The sequence below is a fragment of the Anser brachyrhynchus genome (genome assembly GCF_964034855.1).
Source record: "Anser brachyrhynchus genome assembly, chromosome: 3".
NCBI lineage: Eukaryota > Metazoa > Chordata > Aves > Anseriformes > Anatidae > Anser > Anser brachyrhynchus.
The window spans coordinates 36789811-36809583 of NC_137696.1; the positions used below are offsets into that span (position 1 = coordinate 36789811).

General features: G+C 36.6%; 1 protein-coding gene across 2 annotated transcripts in view; it reads left to right on the forward strand.

The window, feature by feature from the left end:
• BTBD9 (BTB domain containing 9) overlaps nucleotides 1–19773 on the forward strand; it is a 125952-nt gene that overhangs the window by 96874 nt on the left and 9305 nt on the right. For both annotated transcript variants that reach the window (XM_080586148.1, XM_080586149.1), the window contains exon 11: nucleotides 16845–16923. In XM_080586148.1, coding sequence (XP_080442274.1) covers nucleotides 16845–16923 — 79 coding nt within the window. The remainder of the gene's footprint in view (nucleotides 1–16844; nucleotides 16924–19773) is intronic.

The window sequence follows — 19773 nt, forward strand, 5'->3', positions numbered from 1 at the left end:
GTAATGAAAAACAGCCATGTTTTGTTCTATTTTTTAAGCATTTATGATAAGTTGGCTTGAGCACGTTAGTGTTGAAAAATAGTCGTGCACTTGTTAGAAAAATTTGCTGACAAAAAGGCTGAAAGTCAAACGAAAAACAAGATACCAAAGGCCAGTAGGAGTCAGACCTCAGAGTTAATGACTCTTTTGATAAAATAAGTCCCATAAAGACAAATATGAAACAGGCTATCATCAAGGTTATCGACGGAGTATCATTTTTAAAGTTCTCTTGTATAGTTACTGTGGAATGGATCTAATCCATGATAGCAGCTGTATAATGTGCAGTTTTCCAGTAGGAAAAAAAGGAATTGAATACTCTGATAGAATTTGGGAGACAATAAATATTGTTTATTTATGAGCAGTTCTAGGGCAATTGGTATCAACTGTCTATATGGTTGCCTAGGGACAGATTTATCATTTTCCTGGTGAAGGGCATGGCTTCATTTTCAAAAGGTTTATAACACTAGTGGGGTTCTGCTGGACTCTGTTTTAGGGCCAGTTCTCTTCAGTGTTTTCATAAATGACTTGGTTGCAGGACTTGAAGCTATACTGGGTTTGTGGATGACACTAAATTGGGAGGGGCTGTTGACTCCCTTGAGGCTACCCAAGAGGCCTTGCAGAGAGATCTTGACAAATTAAAGGGCTGGGCAATCACCAGCTGCATGAAGTTTAACAAGAGCAAGTGCCTGATTCTGCACCGGGGACCATGGATAAATGTAAACGGGGGATAAGAGGCTGAAGAACAGCCTCGTGGAAAGGGACGTGGGGGGTTTAGTAGACAGCAAGCTGAATATGAATCAGCAGCGTGTCCTGGCAGCCAACAGGGCCAACCATGTCCTGGGGTACGTTGAGCAGAGCATTGCCAGCTGGTCAAGGGAAGGAAGTAGTTGTCCCGCTCTACGCTGGTGCAGGCTCTCTGCGTGCAGTTTGGGGCGCCACAATCTAAGAAGGACATAAAACTATTAGAGAGCATCCAAAGGAGGGCTACAAGGATGAGGGGTCTGGAGGGGAAGATGCTAAGGAGCGTCTGAGGTCCCTTGGTTTGTTCAGCCCAGAGCAGAGCAGGCCGAGGGGAGGCCTCATGGCGGCCTGCAACTCCCTCACGAGGGGAGCGGAGGGGCAGGCGCTGAGCTCTGCTCTCTGGGGACAGCGACAGGACCCGAGGGAACGGCATGGAGCTGGGACAGGGGAGGGTCAGGATGGGTGTTAGGGAAAGGTTCTGCACCCAGAGGGTGGTCGGTCACTGGGACAGGCTCCCCAGGGAAGTGGTCATGGCACCGAGCCTGAGGGAGTTCAAGATGCACTTGAACAGTGCTCTCAGATAACATGGTCAGAATTTTTGGGTGGTCCTGAGTGGAGCCAAGAGTTGGACTTGATGATCCTTGTGGATCCCTTCCAACTCAGGATATTCTATGATTCTGTGATTCTATCTTGCATTATATCAACTTGTTTTTCTGCTGGACTCATGTTAATTATGCAAAGTATGATAGATGTTTAATAACTTCCAAACTTAATTTCTTATTTCCATTGCTTATTATCTTATTATGTAATAGGTATATCAATTCCGAAATTCCGAGCTCAGTTCCTCTCGTTTTTTTTTATAGTTTGCCTGGATGTAATTAGTACTTTCTTGTGAAAAGTCCTTTGGGATGTGGATGCAAGTTTCATTAACAAAATTTATTTTTCTTTAACTGGTCCTGTTAATTTTTCAAGAATAATTTTCAGCCTTGAGGTTTATTGCTCTTGTTCAGTTTCAGATTTTCATTCTGTGATGTCCTGTGTGCTTCTTGAGTTTTCAGAAACTCCTTATTTCCTTTAATAGCAAGTCGCAGGTAAAGAAAACTCTAGAGAGATCCAAGGCTAAAAACAGCTATTGCATTTAAATGTTCTAAACAGCTTTTTTAATGCACAACAGAGTGTTTTTTATTTTGTTTAAGGAATTAAAGTTAGAAAATAGTTCCAGTTTGCAAAATATTAGTGACAAATGCTACTTTTTTCCCTGCGTATACATGTGTGAAATCTTAGTAAACTCTATCATAGTATGCATATTTCTTTTGATTTAGTTGCGTACTCATACATGTAGCTCCTCATACTTTACCACAAACATAGAAGTTTTTTCCTCTTGTCCCCCTCTGTGATCCCATCTGCAGTTCACTCATATCCACTTTCCTCCATTGCTTTCTCCTTAACCACTTTCATCCAACCGTCTGCTCTTACAATAAAATCTCTTAAAACACTTCTTAGCTGTTTTGCCTTTCCAACTGTCCATATGCTCACATTGTTTTTTCTGTGGCTTCCTGTTTGTCTTGCATGTATCTATTATCCTGTCATACCTAGAATGAAAAAATAACATTTTTGTCTAATTTTTGTCTAGTCCTTAGTTCTGTTTCATGCCTGAGCTCCCAAGTGGCAGAGTGGAACAGGGTAAAAAGAGCTGCTCTTGTACCTGTTACGTCAAGCAGTGTATTTAAACCACAGCTCATCCTATTGTGCATGGAGTTAATTCCACAGCAAAAATGTTCTTGTACCTCACGTCAAAACACGGTATATTTTGACCACGGTTCATCCCATTTTACATGAAGTTTAATTTCACAGCGACTCTGTGAAATCTGAATGTCCTCTCTGAGTCCGGGTCTTGGTGCAGCCACATTCATACAATACAAAGATGAAATATAGTTAAGCAAGATGTCTGGGAAATTGCTACATTGTTAAGCTCAATTTCAAGTCTCACTTCAGAAAAATAAACTGAGGGTTCTCATTAATCTGTTCATTATGCTGCTAGTAATGCCTACTGAAGCAAGTCAGACAGATATAAAGGGTCATTTTGTGTAATTATTGAGCTTAAAAGCCCTGAACGATTGAGGCACTGAAGTACGTATTTTACCTTGTGTTTATATGCTCGTATTTTGAAAGATTCTCATAAAGCAAAAGAAGAAAGAAGCTGCAGCTTCACATACCTGCCTTATTAAGCACAAAGATTTCACAGCCACAAACCAGAGTTGTATACTATTTCAGAACATTAGGAGGCTCTCGGAAGCGTGAAAATTCTGCATCTAGTATTTAATTTGCTGGCTTTTATTTTAGCTGAGTCTAGTTTGATTAAGAAAGGCCTGGTTTCTTTTAAGTTGTTTCTTAACAGTGATTTGGGATCACAAGGTTTTCAAATTGCTAATGCCTTATGCTTTTTTTCCACTTTTATTTTCTGTTCCTTGTTGCTTTTCAGCCACAAATATGCTTGGATTTTTTGAACAAGTCTTGAAAAGAGCAATAAGGAGTTGCAGACTGCAGTGCATGTCGTCTCCTTTGAATGCTTTACCATACTGCAGCTCTGCATGCACCATATGCATTGAAGCTTGTATAGCTCTTTTTTGCTTTGCTCTGTTTTGCCATGTGACTGCCATGTTCTCAGGATGTTATTGTGAGGATGGTGGAGAAAACATCACAGTAACACTGACATCAATTGGGATGTTAGCTTGGTTCTGCCTCAGAGAAAACAAGCAATAACCAATAATACTCATAGTATCAGTAACTGCTTCTTTTAGGTGTTTTTCTCCCATGCAATCAAAGCCTTGAGTGTGTCTTTGGAGACCCCTAAAAATTGTCGAGATAATGATATAAATAGATGTGTGTTTTAATATTTCATAATATATCATCTAGAAAAAATACATTTTGATGAGGAGAGAAAAAGGAAACTTGAAATAATTATTATCCCAAAGTGTGTCACTGATGTACACAAAAAGCTTTATAAAAGGAAACTCTGTGGAGAGCCAAGCTGTGCTGACCGTGCTAAATTACATTTGTTCTTTTCTGGGTTAGAGGGACTAAGCACAGAAAAGACTTTTAAACCCTTAGCCGACAACAGTGAAATCCCAGGGAGTATTCCAAACCCCTAGTGTTCACTAGAAATGGGCAACCTGATTCCTATGTTACTGAATTACTTCTCACTTTAACTGTTTTGTTTAGTTTTTTAATATTTCAAACAATCTGATAAATCCTGAAGAAAGGAATAGGTCTTACTCCTCCATGAGTGCTTAATCTACTTATGATACTCTGTTGATCATGCTTTACAGTAAGCGCTAGTTTTCTACTTCTCTTTGATAAATAAAAGGAAGTTTACATTGACTTTCATAGTAAGAAATTGAGATAAAATGCATTTATGAGCACTTTTTTATTTGGAATGTTTTTTTCAAATGAAATGTTTAAGTTTATATAAAATATCTATTGTATAATCTCCCAGATAGTGTCACATTTAAAATAAAAATCAAATTAATTATTTTTATTCATTAGTATTAAATAGCAATAACTATTTATTACGCTGAAGTTTCGGTAGAAGTTAAACTTCCTAATGTCTTTTCCTTTTTGATTCTTGCCAGGTAGCTTTCTAATGCTTTTGTGGTAGAACAGCGAACTTCTAAGTTATTCTTACTATAAGAGATTAAATTTTAAATATAAGCTAGTTCTCCCTCTTTACAGTTAACTACTGCTTTACTGCAAGGGCTAGGTATAGGAGGGTTTTTCAGTAAGTGTATTTCCATTCTGCTTTGAAGGGTGAAAGCACTTAGGGAAGGGAGTGCTTCCCTAAGAGAAGGGAAAGGGAGACTGCCTTAATTGTTTTATGAACCCCAAATATGTTTCTCATATTCAGACATTCCTTTTCTCTCCTTTTCCTGATTCTCTTACTTCGTGGGCTCCTGTTCCTGTTGCTTTAGCCACTTAGGGATTTGTTTTCTGTATTGTGAATGTGGATGAGATTAGATCTGTCTGGTTTCTGGCTGCTGTACTCATTGTTGCATATTCTGCACTAGCCATCCTTTCATTTATGTGTTCATCTTTGCGACTACTTATCCCTATTGAATTTGAGCAAGGCCAGCTGCTGCCAGAGTTGCTGATTTTTGTGCTGCTATCTAAATGGTCACAATGCTTTCTTGCCATGGTGCTTTCATCACAAGCTGTTGTGCTGTCATTTGTCTGAAGCATGGCCTTCCTGTAGATTCCTTGCCTCCCATTTTGATGCCTGTGAGTTTTAATACAACATACAGTTCCAGATGATTTCTCAAATGTGCAGAAATTGATGACGTTTAAATTAGAATTTACCAATGCAAAGTCATGGGTTAGGTAATGCAATTTCACCTTCTGTTCTGACACAGCAGATTTTCAAACTCACTGTCTACTGAGCAATAGTTGAAAGACTCTTGCACACCAGTTTGAGTTTTTGTTTGAACAAACAGTTTCTAGGGCTTTTCAGTAAGACTTTTTGTTGTAGTTCTACCTCTTTCTTTAAAGTTGATATTAATTTACTTTACACTTTCACCAATTACTGTACATGCACTTTGATATTTTATGGTAAATATGTCATTCTGAGACATCAATCACTTCACAGGCTTTTTGTTGCATTTTTTACATGCAGTGGGCAAATTCAAATATGCTTCAATGTCAGTGTCTTTCTCAGTCCATTTTATTTTTCCTTTAATGCCAGAGAGAAAACATTCCTTCATAGGTAGAATATGTGTTGGCAGGGGGGGATGTCACACCCAGCATCTGAGATTCTTTACTGCTTATTGTTAGGATAGATTTACACAAAAGCTAAAATTCAAAACAGACGTGTTTTCCTAAGCCCAGGGAACAGACCATAGAAGTATTCAGACTTTTTGGTTCTGAACTGATAAAACACATGTGAATAAATAGTATAAATGATCAATAGCAAGTGAGTTTATTAATGAATTTATTTCAGTTGGTGTTAACAACCAGTGTGGAGTTCAGTTACTGTGTAGTCTGATTCTGTGTATTTATCATATTCAATGAATAGATGTTGCAGAGCTAGTACTTAGACTTTAAACAGTGTGAATATTGTCACCTTTAGAAAAGTAACTTCTCTGTGCAGAGAAGTACTAGATTAAACCAATATGAGCAAGGGAAAGCTTTTTTTCAGAGGAAGTGAAGGTTCTTACCACTACTGACATCACTTTCCCTGTGCCTTTAAAATATATATATATATCTTTTCCTTTAAAGTACAGATTTAATCTCCTCCTTCCAACCTACCTAACCCAGTAGAAAAGGAAGACGACGTTTTTCTTCATTGTTCCGTTTAGCTCAGTGAATGTTCAGCTATGTGGCACGCATATTCTGGAGCGCACTCTGTGTAGTGGGTGGGTTGTTGTCCTGGGCAATTGGAGAGTTGGCTTCAAGTTCCTGCTTGGAAGCCGAGGGAGTTTGACCTCCCCTCTTCTTGTGCTCCAAGTCAAGAGCCCTTATCCCACTCTACAGCAGGAGGGAAAGGGCTCCTCCTCTTCCGTTTTGAAACATCTTTATTCTCAACTTTCCTCCTATTCTGCATTTACTTGAATGTGGTACCATGCTCATTTTCAACATCTGCCACCAAAACAGATAATTACCAGTGTTAATGAATTAGGATTTGCAGAACCAATACTAAGTTCACAAAGATGATTTGTATTTTGTAGGTAGGGAATACTCCTGGATACTGTAGCTCTGAGACCTGTTCTATATATTCATACTCCTGAGATGTAATCACAAAACTTTGTCCTCTCCTCTTTGTGCCTTTTCTTCTTTATCTATCATTTCTGCCAGGCTAAAAAGTAAATCAAATGATACAAGCACTGTTTTTAATAGTGAAATATGAAAACTTTATGCTTTTGGAAAGCCTAAGGGCACAGAAAAAAAATCTGAAATGAAGAGAATTAAATAGAAAGAAATATTTGCTTATGTTGAAGAATGTAAGATTCTGAGACACTAAGATGGAGATCTGAGCAGCCCCTTTCTGAAGCAATGTATCTGGTCTGCAAACATTCTGTATAGCATAGAAGTACAAGAGGTCAATGTATTCCTCGAGAGTTACAGCATGAATACGTGGATATATTTTGCATGATTGCACTGTGGTCACTTTTTAATATTAAAGAATATCAGTAAGATGGTGAGTTACACATTGCATATTTTTTCACTGTATAACACTATTTAGTAGGTGCAGACTAAATGTGAAGATAATAGGAAATGATCACTGTGTCATTTACCAGGATGAAATTATAAGTAAACATTAATTTTGTCTGCTAAAATGAAATTAAAAACTGTAGTCAGAATCTAGGATGTTACTCTGTGTTGAAACAAGCACTACAGTTTTTTGGTGGTCAGTCTCACCTGTTTGACTCTCTGTTGTTTGCCATGAAAAAGCTATTTTATAGGGTAAGAAAACTTGCTCTTAGTAGGTTTATTCCTCTTTTTGCTTTTACACAGTGGTTGAGCTTTACCTCAGTGTGTTGTGCCCCTCTCATATACTTTAAATTTCTGCTCTCCTGTTTCTGTGGTTGCTTGCTCACATGGGCTCTGAAAATTGACTTAAATATTTCCCCTCTATAAAGCACCTGGGCCCCACTTTAACCTATGACATAAAGCCTCTTGACCTATGACAATTCAGGAAAAGCCTTTTGTTTTAACAGCTCTTCTCCAGCTATTGCCAACTCTGCTCAATGTAACAAAAATCCTATTTTTCTTACTAGGAGAAGAATATTACTCCTCTCTTGCATCCTGTTAAGCAAAGTTTTGTTTTGTTTTTTTTCCTCCAGTCAGCACAAATTCACAGCTTTTGTGTCAGAACTCAAAAATGCTGATTACCACTTCTATCTTACAGAAGGATCCTGTGGCAGTACATCGGATTGCACTCAGTGAGTCAGAGCACAGATGTACCTGCAGGCATGCGCATGCCCCCACACACATACACTCTCAGCACCTTTATAAATAAATAACACTACAAAATTCATCCAGATAATAGATCTCCTGTGAAACTGACCCATTTATCTGCTTGAGATTGAAAAGGGACACCTAATACTTCCACTTTTGTTTTGCATTTGTTTGTTTACTTTGAAGTTGATTGTTGCATAGGGCCATCTGACAACCCAATGAATAGGAGATGCCCAGATGTTCATGAACTAGATGCTAAGTTGCTATTCTGTCTTCAGTTTCCCTTTCTTGCAGGCACAATCATTAAATATAGCAACTGCTGACATCTCCTTGTATAGTCAGGCCAGTCAGATGTTAATGCATTTTATGCTAAATGTGGCGTTCTGCTTTCTTTCTAAAGATTTGCACTAATTAGATTGTTGGTATTCAGGATCTAATGTCATTAAAACTTTGGAAAGTACATGTCTTCTTATGCTGGCCAAAACAAGTATAGTCTTTAGCATTACAAATATTTTGTGTAAAGATATATACAGAATTAATCCATTGATTTATTCACAGTAGTATTTGTACCTGGGCAGATTATACCCATGAATCACAAAAAGGAAGAATTATTATGTCTTTAGGCCCATCCTTTGGGGATTTCTGTACCTTATGGCGTGTGGTGTGTCTTTTACAGCAGTACTTCATATGGCGTGTGGTGTGTCTTTTACAGCAGTACTTCATCCGTTTGTTTCCTGTACTTTAAGGGACGGTGCTTCCATTCTGCTCTTTGCTTTTCTATTACACTGATTTCCCACAGTAATTTTTTTTTTCTTGTTGCTAGTACTGAACATTGTGTTACCTAATTTCATCCCATTATTTTGTTTCTATCCCGGTAAAGCAATTTTTCTCGCTTAATGGGTTTTAATACACTTCAACCATATATTTATAAAGTCATTCTGCCTTTTTCCTGTCACCTTGTTTGCTTCTTAAACAATTTTTGCCTGACTTATTTCATGCTCATTCGTCATAAGTCTGTTTCCTCAGTTTTTAAAATGATGCTTATTAATCTTACCCAACTTCTTCTACTTTGTCTCTGTATATTTAGTGTTAAGGTACAGAGTTCGGAATGAAATACTAAATCTAGTTTCATCAGAATCACAAGGGAGGGCAGCTGCATTGTTTCTGTTCTATAACATGATAACAGAAACAGAAGTTGTGCTTACTATTTTTGTCTTAATTCACTTTAGTCTCGTCTAAAATTACTGCAGTCCTGGATGCAGGTTACAGTTTTTTCTAGGCAGCCCACACGAGTTTGAGCCTGAAGTCAGCAGGCTTTGTTGCTGACCTTGAGGTTAATAGATAATTCAGTGTGGTAGGATGAAGAGCTACAGTTTTCCTCCCTTCCATTAGCAAACCTCGGTACGTTTGTATTGCTGTTATGAGGAGGCACATGCTGATTTACTTTTTCCACTGTTTCATTCTTCTTAGAGGCTGCGGCTCAATTTACTGCATTCCTTGGATGTTTGACATGTCAATTAGATGTTATCGACAGTAATAGAAGGGTGGTTGCTGTAAATGTGAAGTTTTTACGAGTGGTCCATGAAATCGTGCCCAAGGGAATGTAAGAGAGAAGAGCGATAAATAGCGTCACACCACTTGCTACAAAGGAACTGATTAATAGGGAGCATGATTCTGCCTCATATCTCTCAAAATATTTTTTATATATTTGCTGTTAATCAACTATTCCGTTTGTACGAGAAGTTATATAATAAAAATAGCTTACAAACTGTCAAAGGATTACAGGGGCAAGAAGCCCTCAAAGTTACAAACAGCCACCTCGTTGTATTACTGGATATGTTAATGCGTTGGATGGCTTTTCATCTTTGCTATCTAAATGAACATCAAGAGCAATAAATATTGGTAATGAGGAAACAGAACGAAACCAATTCAACCTCTAGGATTGTGCATGTGTGTCTTCTGCTTGCATGCTCTATGGTGTACAGAAAAGTATGCAGATAAGAAGAATTCCTAGGTAAAGATACTCAAGTACACAGCCTCTGTCTGCAGCCACTGCCATCCACCAAGGGTGGAGGGGTAGATACCACACACACAGTTCCTGACACAGCATAAAAATTTAGCTCATGGCATTTTGCCAGATGGTTGGCAGCAAATTGCTAATTTTTTTTTGTAGGATTTTAAAATATAAAGTATATTTCTATATACTTATATAAGTATATTTCTATATATAATATAAAGTACAGAAAAACAACCTATTAAAAGTTGTAGAATATCCAAGCATCCTAAATTATATGAATACACACCTTATGCAATATAAAAATGCTACTTGATGCCTATATTGGCATGTGGATATATTTGAGAAATAGTTGCTACATTTAGCTTTACTGTTGCTTAATTTGACTATATTTTAATGTGTTTTAATGTAATATTTCTAAAACAGCAAAAATGTAAGCCCTGAAGCTGTGAAAGCAGAGATTCGGTGAGGAGTCTTTTATATTAGAAGGCTTTTAAAGAAGTCAGAAATTAAGTATAGACTTCAGTAAATCTAATTTATGTCAGAATTTTTAATAAGTCTGCTTTATCAAGCCCACATTTGTTTTCAACAATAAATCTCCACATTTAATTTCTAGAATAAATCATGTACAATAACAGTTTTATCGCAGTTTAGTGAAGTATTCTTATAGCTGTGAGAAATACAGCTATATATATATATATTTTAATATATATTATATATATATTTATATATTTTTTTCTTTTGGATTTGCCATAGCAGTGGAGGGGCCAGTCATAACTACAGAAGTAACCTCAAGTTAACCTCAAGTTTTGTTCAGATTTGTTTTTAAATTGTGTGTGTTCAATACGGGAAACATATTTAGAATAAAAACTTTTGGGGGAGTTTTCCCAAAGGGGGTGGATGGCATTACGTACTTTCTTGTCAGCATATAGCGCAGTTTTGTAACAAATACTGCAACAAATAATTTTTTATTTTTATTTTATTATCTCTTCTGTTAGTATTGCAAGTCCTTTGTGGTTTGTTTGTTTTTTTCCCTTAGTAGACACTGGATAAAGTATGTTATAGTTCATTGAAGAGATACCAAATATAAATAGAATCAAGATGCATTATTAGGTGAGTTTGTTTCTAAGAGAGCTGCAGACAGCAAGCCGTTACTTCAAGCTTCCACTTTCCTTGCATCCTTAGAAATACCAGGTATTCAAAGCTGCCTTTTGTGAGTGTGCTGTCATGATGACAGCAGGATAGATGGAAACTCAGCTTTTGGTCTCAGGTTTTAGTTGAAGAAGACAAGGAGTAGAACTGTGCTTAATTTGTCTTAAAAACTAAAATGTAGATGACCTCGGAGTCCTCACAGGCTTTCTCATAGTCCTCATTTCCCTTCGGTGGGGCTTGGGAAGCAGGAAGAAAAAGGGTTGGCTGCACCAGATACCAGCTTTGACTGACTTCTGTGCTTTATGGCTTTGACCCTCTGAATTAATATGTTAAATTACAGCTTTAAGAGAGAGGTAGTTTTTATTTCACTTTGTTTTTTAGTACTGTTATAACGGAAAACATGTTTTTTATAGGCAATTTATGAGGTAGCTGTAGATCTTTGGGGTATTTTATAAAGAAAAAAAGTCTGTATAACAATAGCTGTTACGGGCAATTTTAGTGCATGCTTCTGTCTTTATTTTGTAGGTACTCCATAGCAGAGGTTAATATAATAGTTGTTAATAAATCAGGAGGTGTAATACTTATCATGTAGAACATACTACAGTACTTCTCGAGTCTCGGTTGGCTTGCTTCTGTGTGCGCAAAATGTTTTATTTGGCAGCTTCACCTACTAGTTACTAGCTTGCTGTCTTGTTTTCATCAGTAGTCATCAGACTGATGCATGGAAAGACAACACAACTGCTCTTTCCTTTTGCTTTCATCTGCTTTTACAAATGTCTCCTTGCTCATCACAACAAATGATGTATTTCATTAATAAAAAATTATAGTCATAAATGAAAAAGTCCCCATCCAAATAACTAGGAAGTGCTTCTTCACTTATAGAATGAGGCATGTGCGGACAAACATTAGAAAGCAAGATGGAGGCTACTTGCTGGTAATCGCAATTTTTCAAGGTGTGTGGTTAATTTCCACATTTGCTTCCTGACTGTTTCGCTTCTCTCCTTGGAGTGAGGAACAAAAAATGGAGCTTGTGTGTCACTTTGGAAAATGCAAAGCTGCAGCATGCATACACGAACCTCACATGTTTAGCCTAAAGCAAGCCATGATACGAATATAATGTGGTTATTACATCTTCGTGAATGTTAGTTACGTATAACAGCTTTCTCTTTGGTCTTATGTCTTTGGCCTGAGCTTGGTTTCAGCTATAATCAGAGCTGCTCTGGTGATCCCACAGTGTGGCAGTATTTCTGTAATGCCAGTGGCTTGTTAGAAAACGTCAATAAGAGATAAGCTTTCAATTCTTTCTTAATTTGTTCCTCCTCGAAGAGGAGGAAATAAAGGTAAAGGGGATGGGTCACTCTTTATATCCCATTGTGTATAATAAATCTTTAGAAAGATTGCACGTTTTCATAGAGATAACTAGGCAAGAATTTAAAACGCTGGGAAAAGCCATTACATTCTCTAAGAGGTGAATTGCTATTTTAGAGCTATAGATAGCTTAAGCAATAGCAAGCTAGTGTTATAATTTACTTGGACTTTTTTTTTTTTTGCATTCTTCTTGCAATAGGCTACTAAAGAAAAAGACAGGAAGAAACATGAAAGTGCAGGGGCTTCTAATGATTTTTTTCTTCCTGTGAATAATATGGTGAATAGGTTGTGGGATGCACAGAGCCATTGAGTTTTCAGTGACAGCTGTTGCTGTTGGAGAGATGAAAGCACTTGGCCCAAGAGTCTGTTTATACGTTTGAGCAGAGAAAGCGATTTTCGTTGCAAGGAGCTCTAAGTGAGACAGGCAGAGTCAGAGAATAAGAGAGCAAAAGATAATTATCTAAATTATGTTCAGGCTATTATAGAAGACGAATATAGTTAAAATGTAATTAAATATGACAGGCTCACAGGATGCAAGCATGGCTTTGGAATGCTAATCATCAATTACTGCATCTCCTTAGGGGAGTCATGCAGAACAAGAGAGTTAGAAGTCGGATGGCTGAGGTGAGATGTAGGGTGTTAAATAAAACACCATAGAGCTGTAGCAAGGCTAATTTCTTTTGGAAAATGGAACTGTGTTATCAGGAGACTTTTGCTGGCCAAACAATTTGTAGTACTGCCTTTCAGCTTGAGGACCCTAGTATAAATCTGAGTAGACTGATAGTCCCTAATCTTCTCTTAAAGATGACCATCTCAAAGTGATGGCTACAACTGTTGACGATTAAGTAGGAAATCCCAAATGAACCAACCACCAAGATGGATGTGAAAGCAGAAGAAAAAAGATCTACACTTCTTGAATATTTAAAAACGCTAAACCCTGAAAGACCTGATCTAGTGGGTGGCATTCCTGCCCATGGCAGGGGGCTTGGAACTAGATGATCTTTAAGGTCCCTTCCAACTCAAGACATTCTAAGATTCTCTGGAAGTCAATTCTGTAATGGATCAGTAATAAAGAATACAGAGATATAAAAAGTCCAAAGATGATAATGTCAGTTTATGGGAGAAAGAAGTTCTGTTAGCCTCGTAATGACTATGTCCTAGGTAAAGAATGGTGGAAGCATTGCCGCTAGCTTGAAAGGTTTGTTTGCTTGGCATAGGGAAGCAAAGGTGAAGAAATGACAGTTATTACGCAGAAATGTCTAATCCCAGACCAAAAAGAGAGATGCTTTTGATATGTTTTAATGCTGCTGTTACTTGTATGCAGTGACATATGAATGCATCAACACCAGAGATATGCATAGAATTTGGAGAAAATTTTTGTAAAGACCATCAAAAGGAATTATGAGGGTAGAAGGAGTAGCTCTTGTTAGGAAAGAATAAAATAAGCAAATATGCATGGCTTGACTACACCTTTGCAAAACCTTTTGCAAAATGAAAGTTCTGCACAAAAACTGAAATTATTTTAAGAGTACCAGAAGAGGTAACTAGTAGCAAAAGAAGAAAATTTAAAAGAAACTTAAGGCTTGCCTCAGATGTTGTTCGTTTAATTGAGGAACACCACTGAACAATTGTTATGGTTGATACATCAATAGAAGTCTTAGCGAATTTATTTTATCAGCAAAAAATAAAAAGAAATACAAAGAAAGCAGATATGCCATGATAATTTGTTGTCAGTAATCTCTCTTCCCATATGGTATAGTTACACTGCATAAATTATCTTTCTGCTGCATTATATTTGTACTGGAGAGGTATTTTTTATAAATATATATATATATCGATGTTCTTACATGTACTGTTACAGTTGAAATTTTTGCAGATTTTTAGTGATGGAAGTTTGTCTTCCTTATTTCAAAAGTAACTTTTTCCAAATCCATTTGGCTTGTTTTCTGTTTTGCTTTTTCCTTTTTGCTAAGGAAATAAATTAAGAGACCTGATGTTCTCATTATCCCATCAAGTACTAATTCTCTAGTGGCAATATTCTTGAATTTTAATAACTCTTCTACAAGCTGTGTATAATTTTGACTTTTTTTTTTTTTTCCAATGGGAAGGGAATAAAATGGACACATACCAAAATACTAAATATTCTTAGGACCTAATTTATTGAAAACCCTATCTCCTTCAAGTCTCACATTCTTTTTTTCAATTTTATTTATTTATAGTAATTTATATCAAGCTTTGGTATTATTAAAAGAATACTTATAAACCAACCTGAATCGGTAGCTGAAAGAAAGGACTTGCAGTGAGAAGTGGAAGAACTTAGGAGGTTCCTGCAGTTGCTGATCGAGATGAATGTTGTCAAAGGATTTTCAGAGGCCTTTTTCTCAACCTCTTGCTATTCATCATGTTCTTCTGTATTACTGAATGGATGTGTTGTCTTCGGTGTCACTTCATATGACAGACAGTGTCATTTACTGCCATCCTGGGAAAATCTGCACTGAACTCTAGCAGTACTTTTCGACCAGCACTCAGAATTACTATAAAAAATAAATTCCCATTTATATTCTATTTCGTGGTCCCTAATTAACCTTTTTTTCTTGTCGCAGAACACAAGGTCTGTCTTAGAGGCTAGGAAGGCACAGGCTGTTCTCAGAAACTTCCTTGGGGTTTTAAACCCTTTGTGTTTAGGACATCTTTAGAATATTTTACAAACCACTGAATTGGGAGGTCTGATCTTTACATCATTGCTTTTCTCACAGAGTTCACATGTAAATGTAAAATCATATACATTGTGTAAACTGTAGCAATACTTTGTTGTGAGAAATAGTGTCGTAATTGTCTGATTGTCACAGCCACTCATCTTGGGACTCTATTTCAAGGTTAAAAGCTAAGGGACTATGTAGTCTACATGTGGCCATGAAGATTAACTGAGTGGCTATACTAGAGAAATATGAGAAGGAAACTCGAGAAGAATTGTTCTTCTGTTTAGGGAAAAAAAATGCTTAAATCATGACATCCTTTCATATCTTGAGGCAGTCAAGAGTAGTCCATTCTCACTTTAATTTAATACTTGAAGAAACAGCCTGAGCTTTAAAAGAAGGAGAACATAGCCGCATAAGGGATATAAATAAACTGTGAAGTGCAGATAGGTAACATCTGTACCTCTGAGGCCTGATTCAGACCTTGCGCTTCTATTATGATGAGTAACTGTAATCACATCCATTACTTCGTGCAGTAATACCAGTAAACTACGTGAAATTAGGTCTTAATCAGTCTCATAATCTTCTTAAAGCAAATATAACCTGACAGGATTGAAAACCTAATAGTCAACTAAATTAGACCCAGAAATGCTATGTTTGTGTCAGAGATGATGATAGCTTTCTGCTAGGGTAAAATTCTAGTACGTGACAGCAAAGCAGTTAATACTGCGAGGCTTTGGTGCACTCTACTGATGGGGAGTGGTGTTTTGTTCCAGTTTTGCTTTGGTCCCTTATTTCTTCTGTGAGTATTTCTGAAGGTATTTAGGACACATTCAGGAAAATTTCATCCAATGTTTTTTCTCTTCAGTGAGTTAATGTAGTTATACTTAACTACATTTTATCACCAAAGCCTTCCGTGGTAGAGCCTGGTTTTGCTAAATAGTTAAATTCTGTATCTAGCTTTACTGTTTTATGAATAAAAAACAATATTACATTCTCATATGTTTAGGCACTAATCTAGTGCAGTGGAAGACTGGCATCAAACTGAAGCCTCTAGGTCCCATTTTCTTTTCTCTGTTCCACTGTTAGTATGTTCTGTGAGCACAAAGCTGTGGTGGGAAGTGGTGTCCTTTGCCTGCTGTTTGGGGGGCTCCATATGATGTGTTGTATCTCACCCAAATCAGAAGAGTACAAATGAAGGCAGATTATAGTGTTCCCGGTGTAGTTCCTACACTCCAAAAGTAGCACTCTAGCTCTGGGAGGAGTGGTCTGGTCTCCCCACTGCCTCTGTGTCCGGATGGTGAAATTGTCATAACACGAGCTGAGCAAAATGCTTTGTGTCATGCTTAGTGTCCTGGAAGGACGGGACCCATACAAGGGAAGCTTGGATCCTCTGCCTCCACTACTCATGTTACAGAATGGGATGGAGAGGTTTGCTTGTTTGTTTTTCCTAGAGCTGTAATTTTCTTTAACTGAGCTCTGATGATTGATGATTTCTCATGAGTACTTAACATGCATTTACTTTTATTTATCTGATCTTTTGTTTATCTAACACAGACAGTAGCACCGTCAAGGATTTTAGACTTTGCATTCAAGATTTTTTTTCCCTTGTTACCATTTTCTTAACTTTCAGTCACAGTATGTGTATTATTCCCGCATACAAATTATAGTAGTATAAGGTATGTATAAATACAAATAAGCAGAGTCAAGGCACTTGAAAATAAACATGAACAAGTAGCACTGGAAATTCAGGTGATGAAAAGTGTTTCTCTGTTTGTCCTATTAAGTGATTATGTACTGTCATTTGAACAGATCCCCTGTATATTTTACTTCAAGCTGTCGTGATCGTGTCTAATATTTGTATGTCTTTCTGGAATTTTTTGTAGATCCTGGCAAACAATCACTTTTGATAAACAGCCTGCATCTTTTATCAGAATAGTTGGAACTCACAACACAGCTAATGAGGTAAGGAACTTCTAACATAGCCTGTATTCTTCATGAATATATAACCATATAGTTTTTCATATCTTGCAACGAAATTAATGATGCTCGCTAAAGTGTACATGCTTTTTTTTTTCTCCTCTGGCAATCTAGCAAAATAAGAATGAATGCTTTCTGTATTTAAATATTAGTGAACTGTTATCATCTTCCCAGACTCTACAGAGTTGAAGGGTTGTTGCTAGTGTGTAGAATACATTTGTTTGGTTAGTTTTTACACACAAAGTACAGCAAAGTGTTTCTAGTTTTGACCTGTGCACAGTGCCATCAAACATTCCTGTCAAGTTTGATTAGAATTTAGTTTATCCCTTATTTTGATGAATGATGAAAATACTATTTTAGTGCACTAGAGAAAGGTGTATAGTCTCTGATTATTTGGTTTTATGACTTTTATATTTTTAATGAAGGAAAAATAAGAAAAATCTCATTCTTCATAAGAAAATCTTATTTGCATATTATTCTCTTATAACTGATTTTCGTACCCAGTAAATCAGTTAACTAACAGTGACCAAAGAGATTTTTTCCATTCATTTTATACAGAAAAAAATGTTTTACAACAACCCAGTGCAACATTATCCTCTTTCTGTTTACTTGTGCTTCTGTCTTTTATTATTGTTGTGTATTGCCTCAGAGGAAGTTCGTGTTTTACAGTTGACTTCAGTGAAACAATTTACAATATGTAGATTTAAGAATATATGCATGTCTTTGAGAGATCATGACCTTACATGACAAAAAATAGAGGCACCAAGAGCTGCTTCCGTGTTTGTGCATGTATGTCTACAGCCCGCATGCATAGTTCAGCCCAGAACATTGTACTTTCACCCTTTACAATGAACTGTAGATAGTGGTATTAAGGGTTGCCAACTCCAGCAGTATTAGGAGTTACTGATTAGGATGGGACCAGATGACCTCCAAAGGTCCTATCTAACCTTAACCATTCTGCAATTTCTGATCATATTTAGCATAAGGGAAGGCTAGTTCTTAGACATGGGCATGTCAAATATCATTATGTCCAATTTTAGAACACCTATTGACAACATATGAGGTGTCAACATCAGTTTTCAGCAGACAATTAGAAAGAAGCTGACCAGTATACTGAACCAAAAATAACATTTTTCTTTCTAAGCACCATCTCCTGTAGCATGTGGTTCAATCCTCATCAGTGAGTTCTCAGAAATATGTAATCAGAAACTGCCTTCAGGTTGTTGTGCGTGCATGAAGAAGCCTTTTCCATTACTGATCAGCATAGACAGTCCTATTTGCTCTCATGCCAATCTCTGTAGTTTCTCATCTCTTTATTAAAAAAGAATATGAGGAACATTGCATAAACTTAGCAAATCGGCCTATAAGAAACATTACCTCCAACTTGTAATTCTTAAAGGTAGCTTTAAGCCCTGAAGAGTAACAGATTTATGGGCTTTTAAACATAATTCTAATTACAAATTGGTTCCCGTTAACAAGGAATTTAATATCCTGTGTAGTTATTTGTATGGAGCACTGCATAACTATAGTGAAATCAGTATATGCTAATAGAGTTTATGGCTATTCATGTAACAGCTAAGTGGAACTATAAACGCATGTTGCCATTCTAAGTATTACCCTCTTTTGTCTTTAAAAATTGTACCCCATTCTAATTTATTTTATTTTTCAAACAGTTTATTCATCCCAAAGCTTGGAGGAAGATTATTAGCGTACATATATTGCTATATTATATTACTTTTATATACCCTATTTTTTCTACGAGCACACAGCTGCAGCATACCTTTTAACTTTGAAGCACAATCTGATTTTTGGAGTTACAAAAACAAAAATGTAAATTTTCTCCATTTATTGAATGTTTTTATCTTTTAAACTTGTATTTTCCTCCACGATATATTCCATTTGTTGAAAGACATAATTTACAGAGATTTTCTTGACCTGTTTTTTTCTTTTTTTTTGGTAGGTTAGAACGTGATAAAAATGTAACCTGTTTTTCTTGAGCTTACAGACATCCTACTTTTATAAATAAAAGGATTATTTTTCCTTAGTCCTTATCATCATTTATTTGTCAGACAGATCACCTGATACTTTTAACTGACTATATAAGTTTTGTCATGTTATTCCTCTTCAGTAGTACTGACCTGGAAAGAGCATCTAGTTGCAAAAGTGAAAGCTTTGTCTTACAAATTGCTGCACCAGTGTGTGTGTGCTTGGCCTTACTGCTTTGTATGTCAAACCTTCCCTAAAACATCCATGAGAACTATAACATAACGTTAGAGAACGATGCTGAACTGTGATCTCAACCTTTTGAGAGTAGAAAACACAGGATTGTTTGTTTTAGTAATACTGGTCTTAAGTACATAATTTCAACATTAGATTAAGTAGATGAGCTCAATTGTACTTCTCTATCTTCTGCTTCTTTCATAAGCTGAATTCTCTATATGTTAAAGTGGCAGCGTAACTGAAAATGGAATGAATAAATTCACAGGCCTGTTAATTTGCCAGATGCTGAGATGACCATTAAGAATTTAGTATGAAAGAAATGGTAAAAATTAAAGCTATAATTTAAGAATCAGGTACTTCAGATTTTATAGGCTAATATCTGCTAAATTTCAGTGGTGAGCGTAATATATTTTAAAAAGCATGCATCACTACGTAAAGCGAAATTTTATATGAAAAACCTTATTGGTGTAAGATACAGTACAGTTACGGAATCTTCTGACTTGTGGATCTCCATCCCATTCATTAGACTGTACTTCCTTTCAAGAAATACAGTGCATTAAAGAAATGCAATGATGAGATATTGTTCTCTCCTGCAAATCCTGATGCTGATAAGTG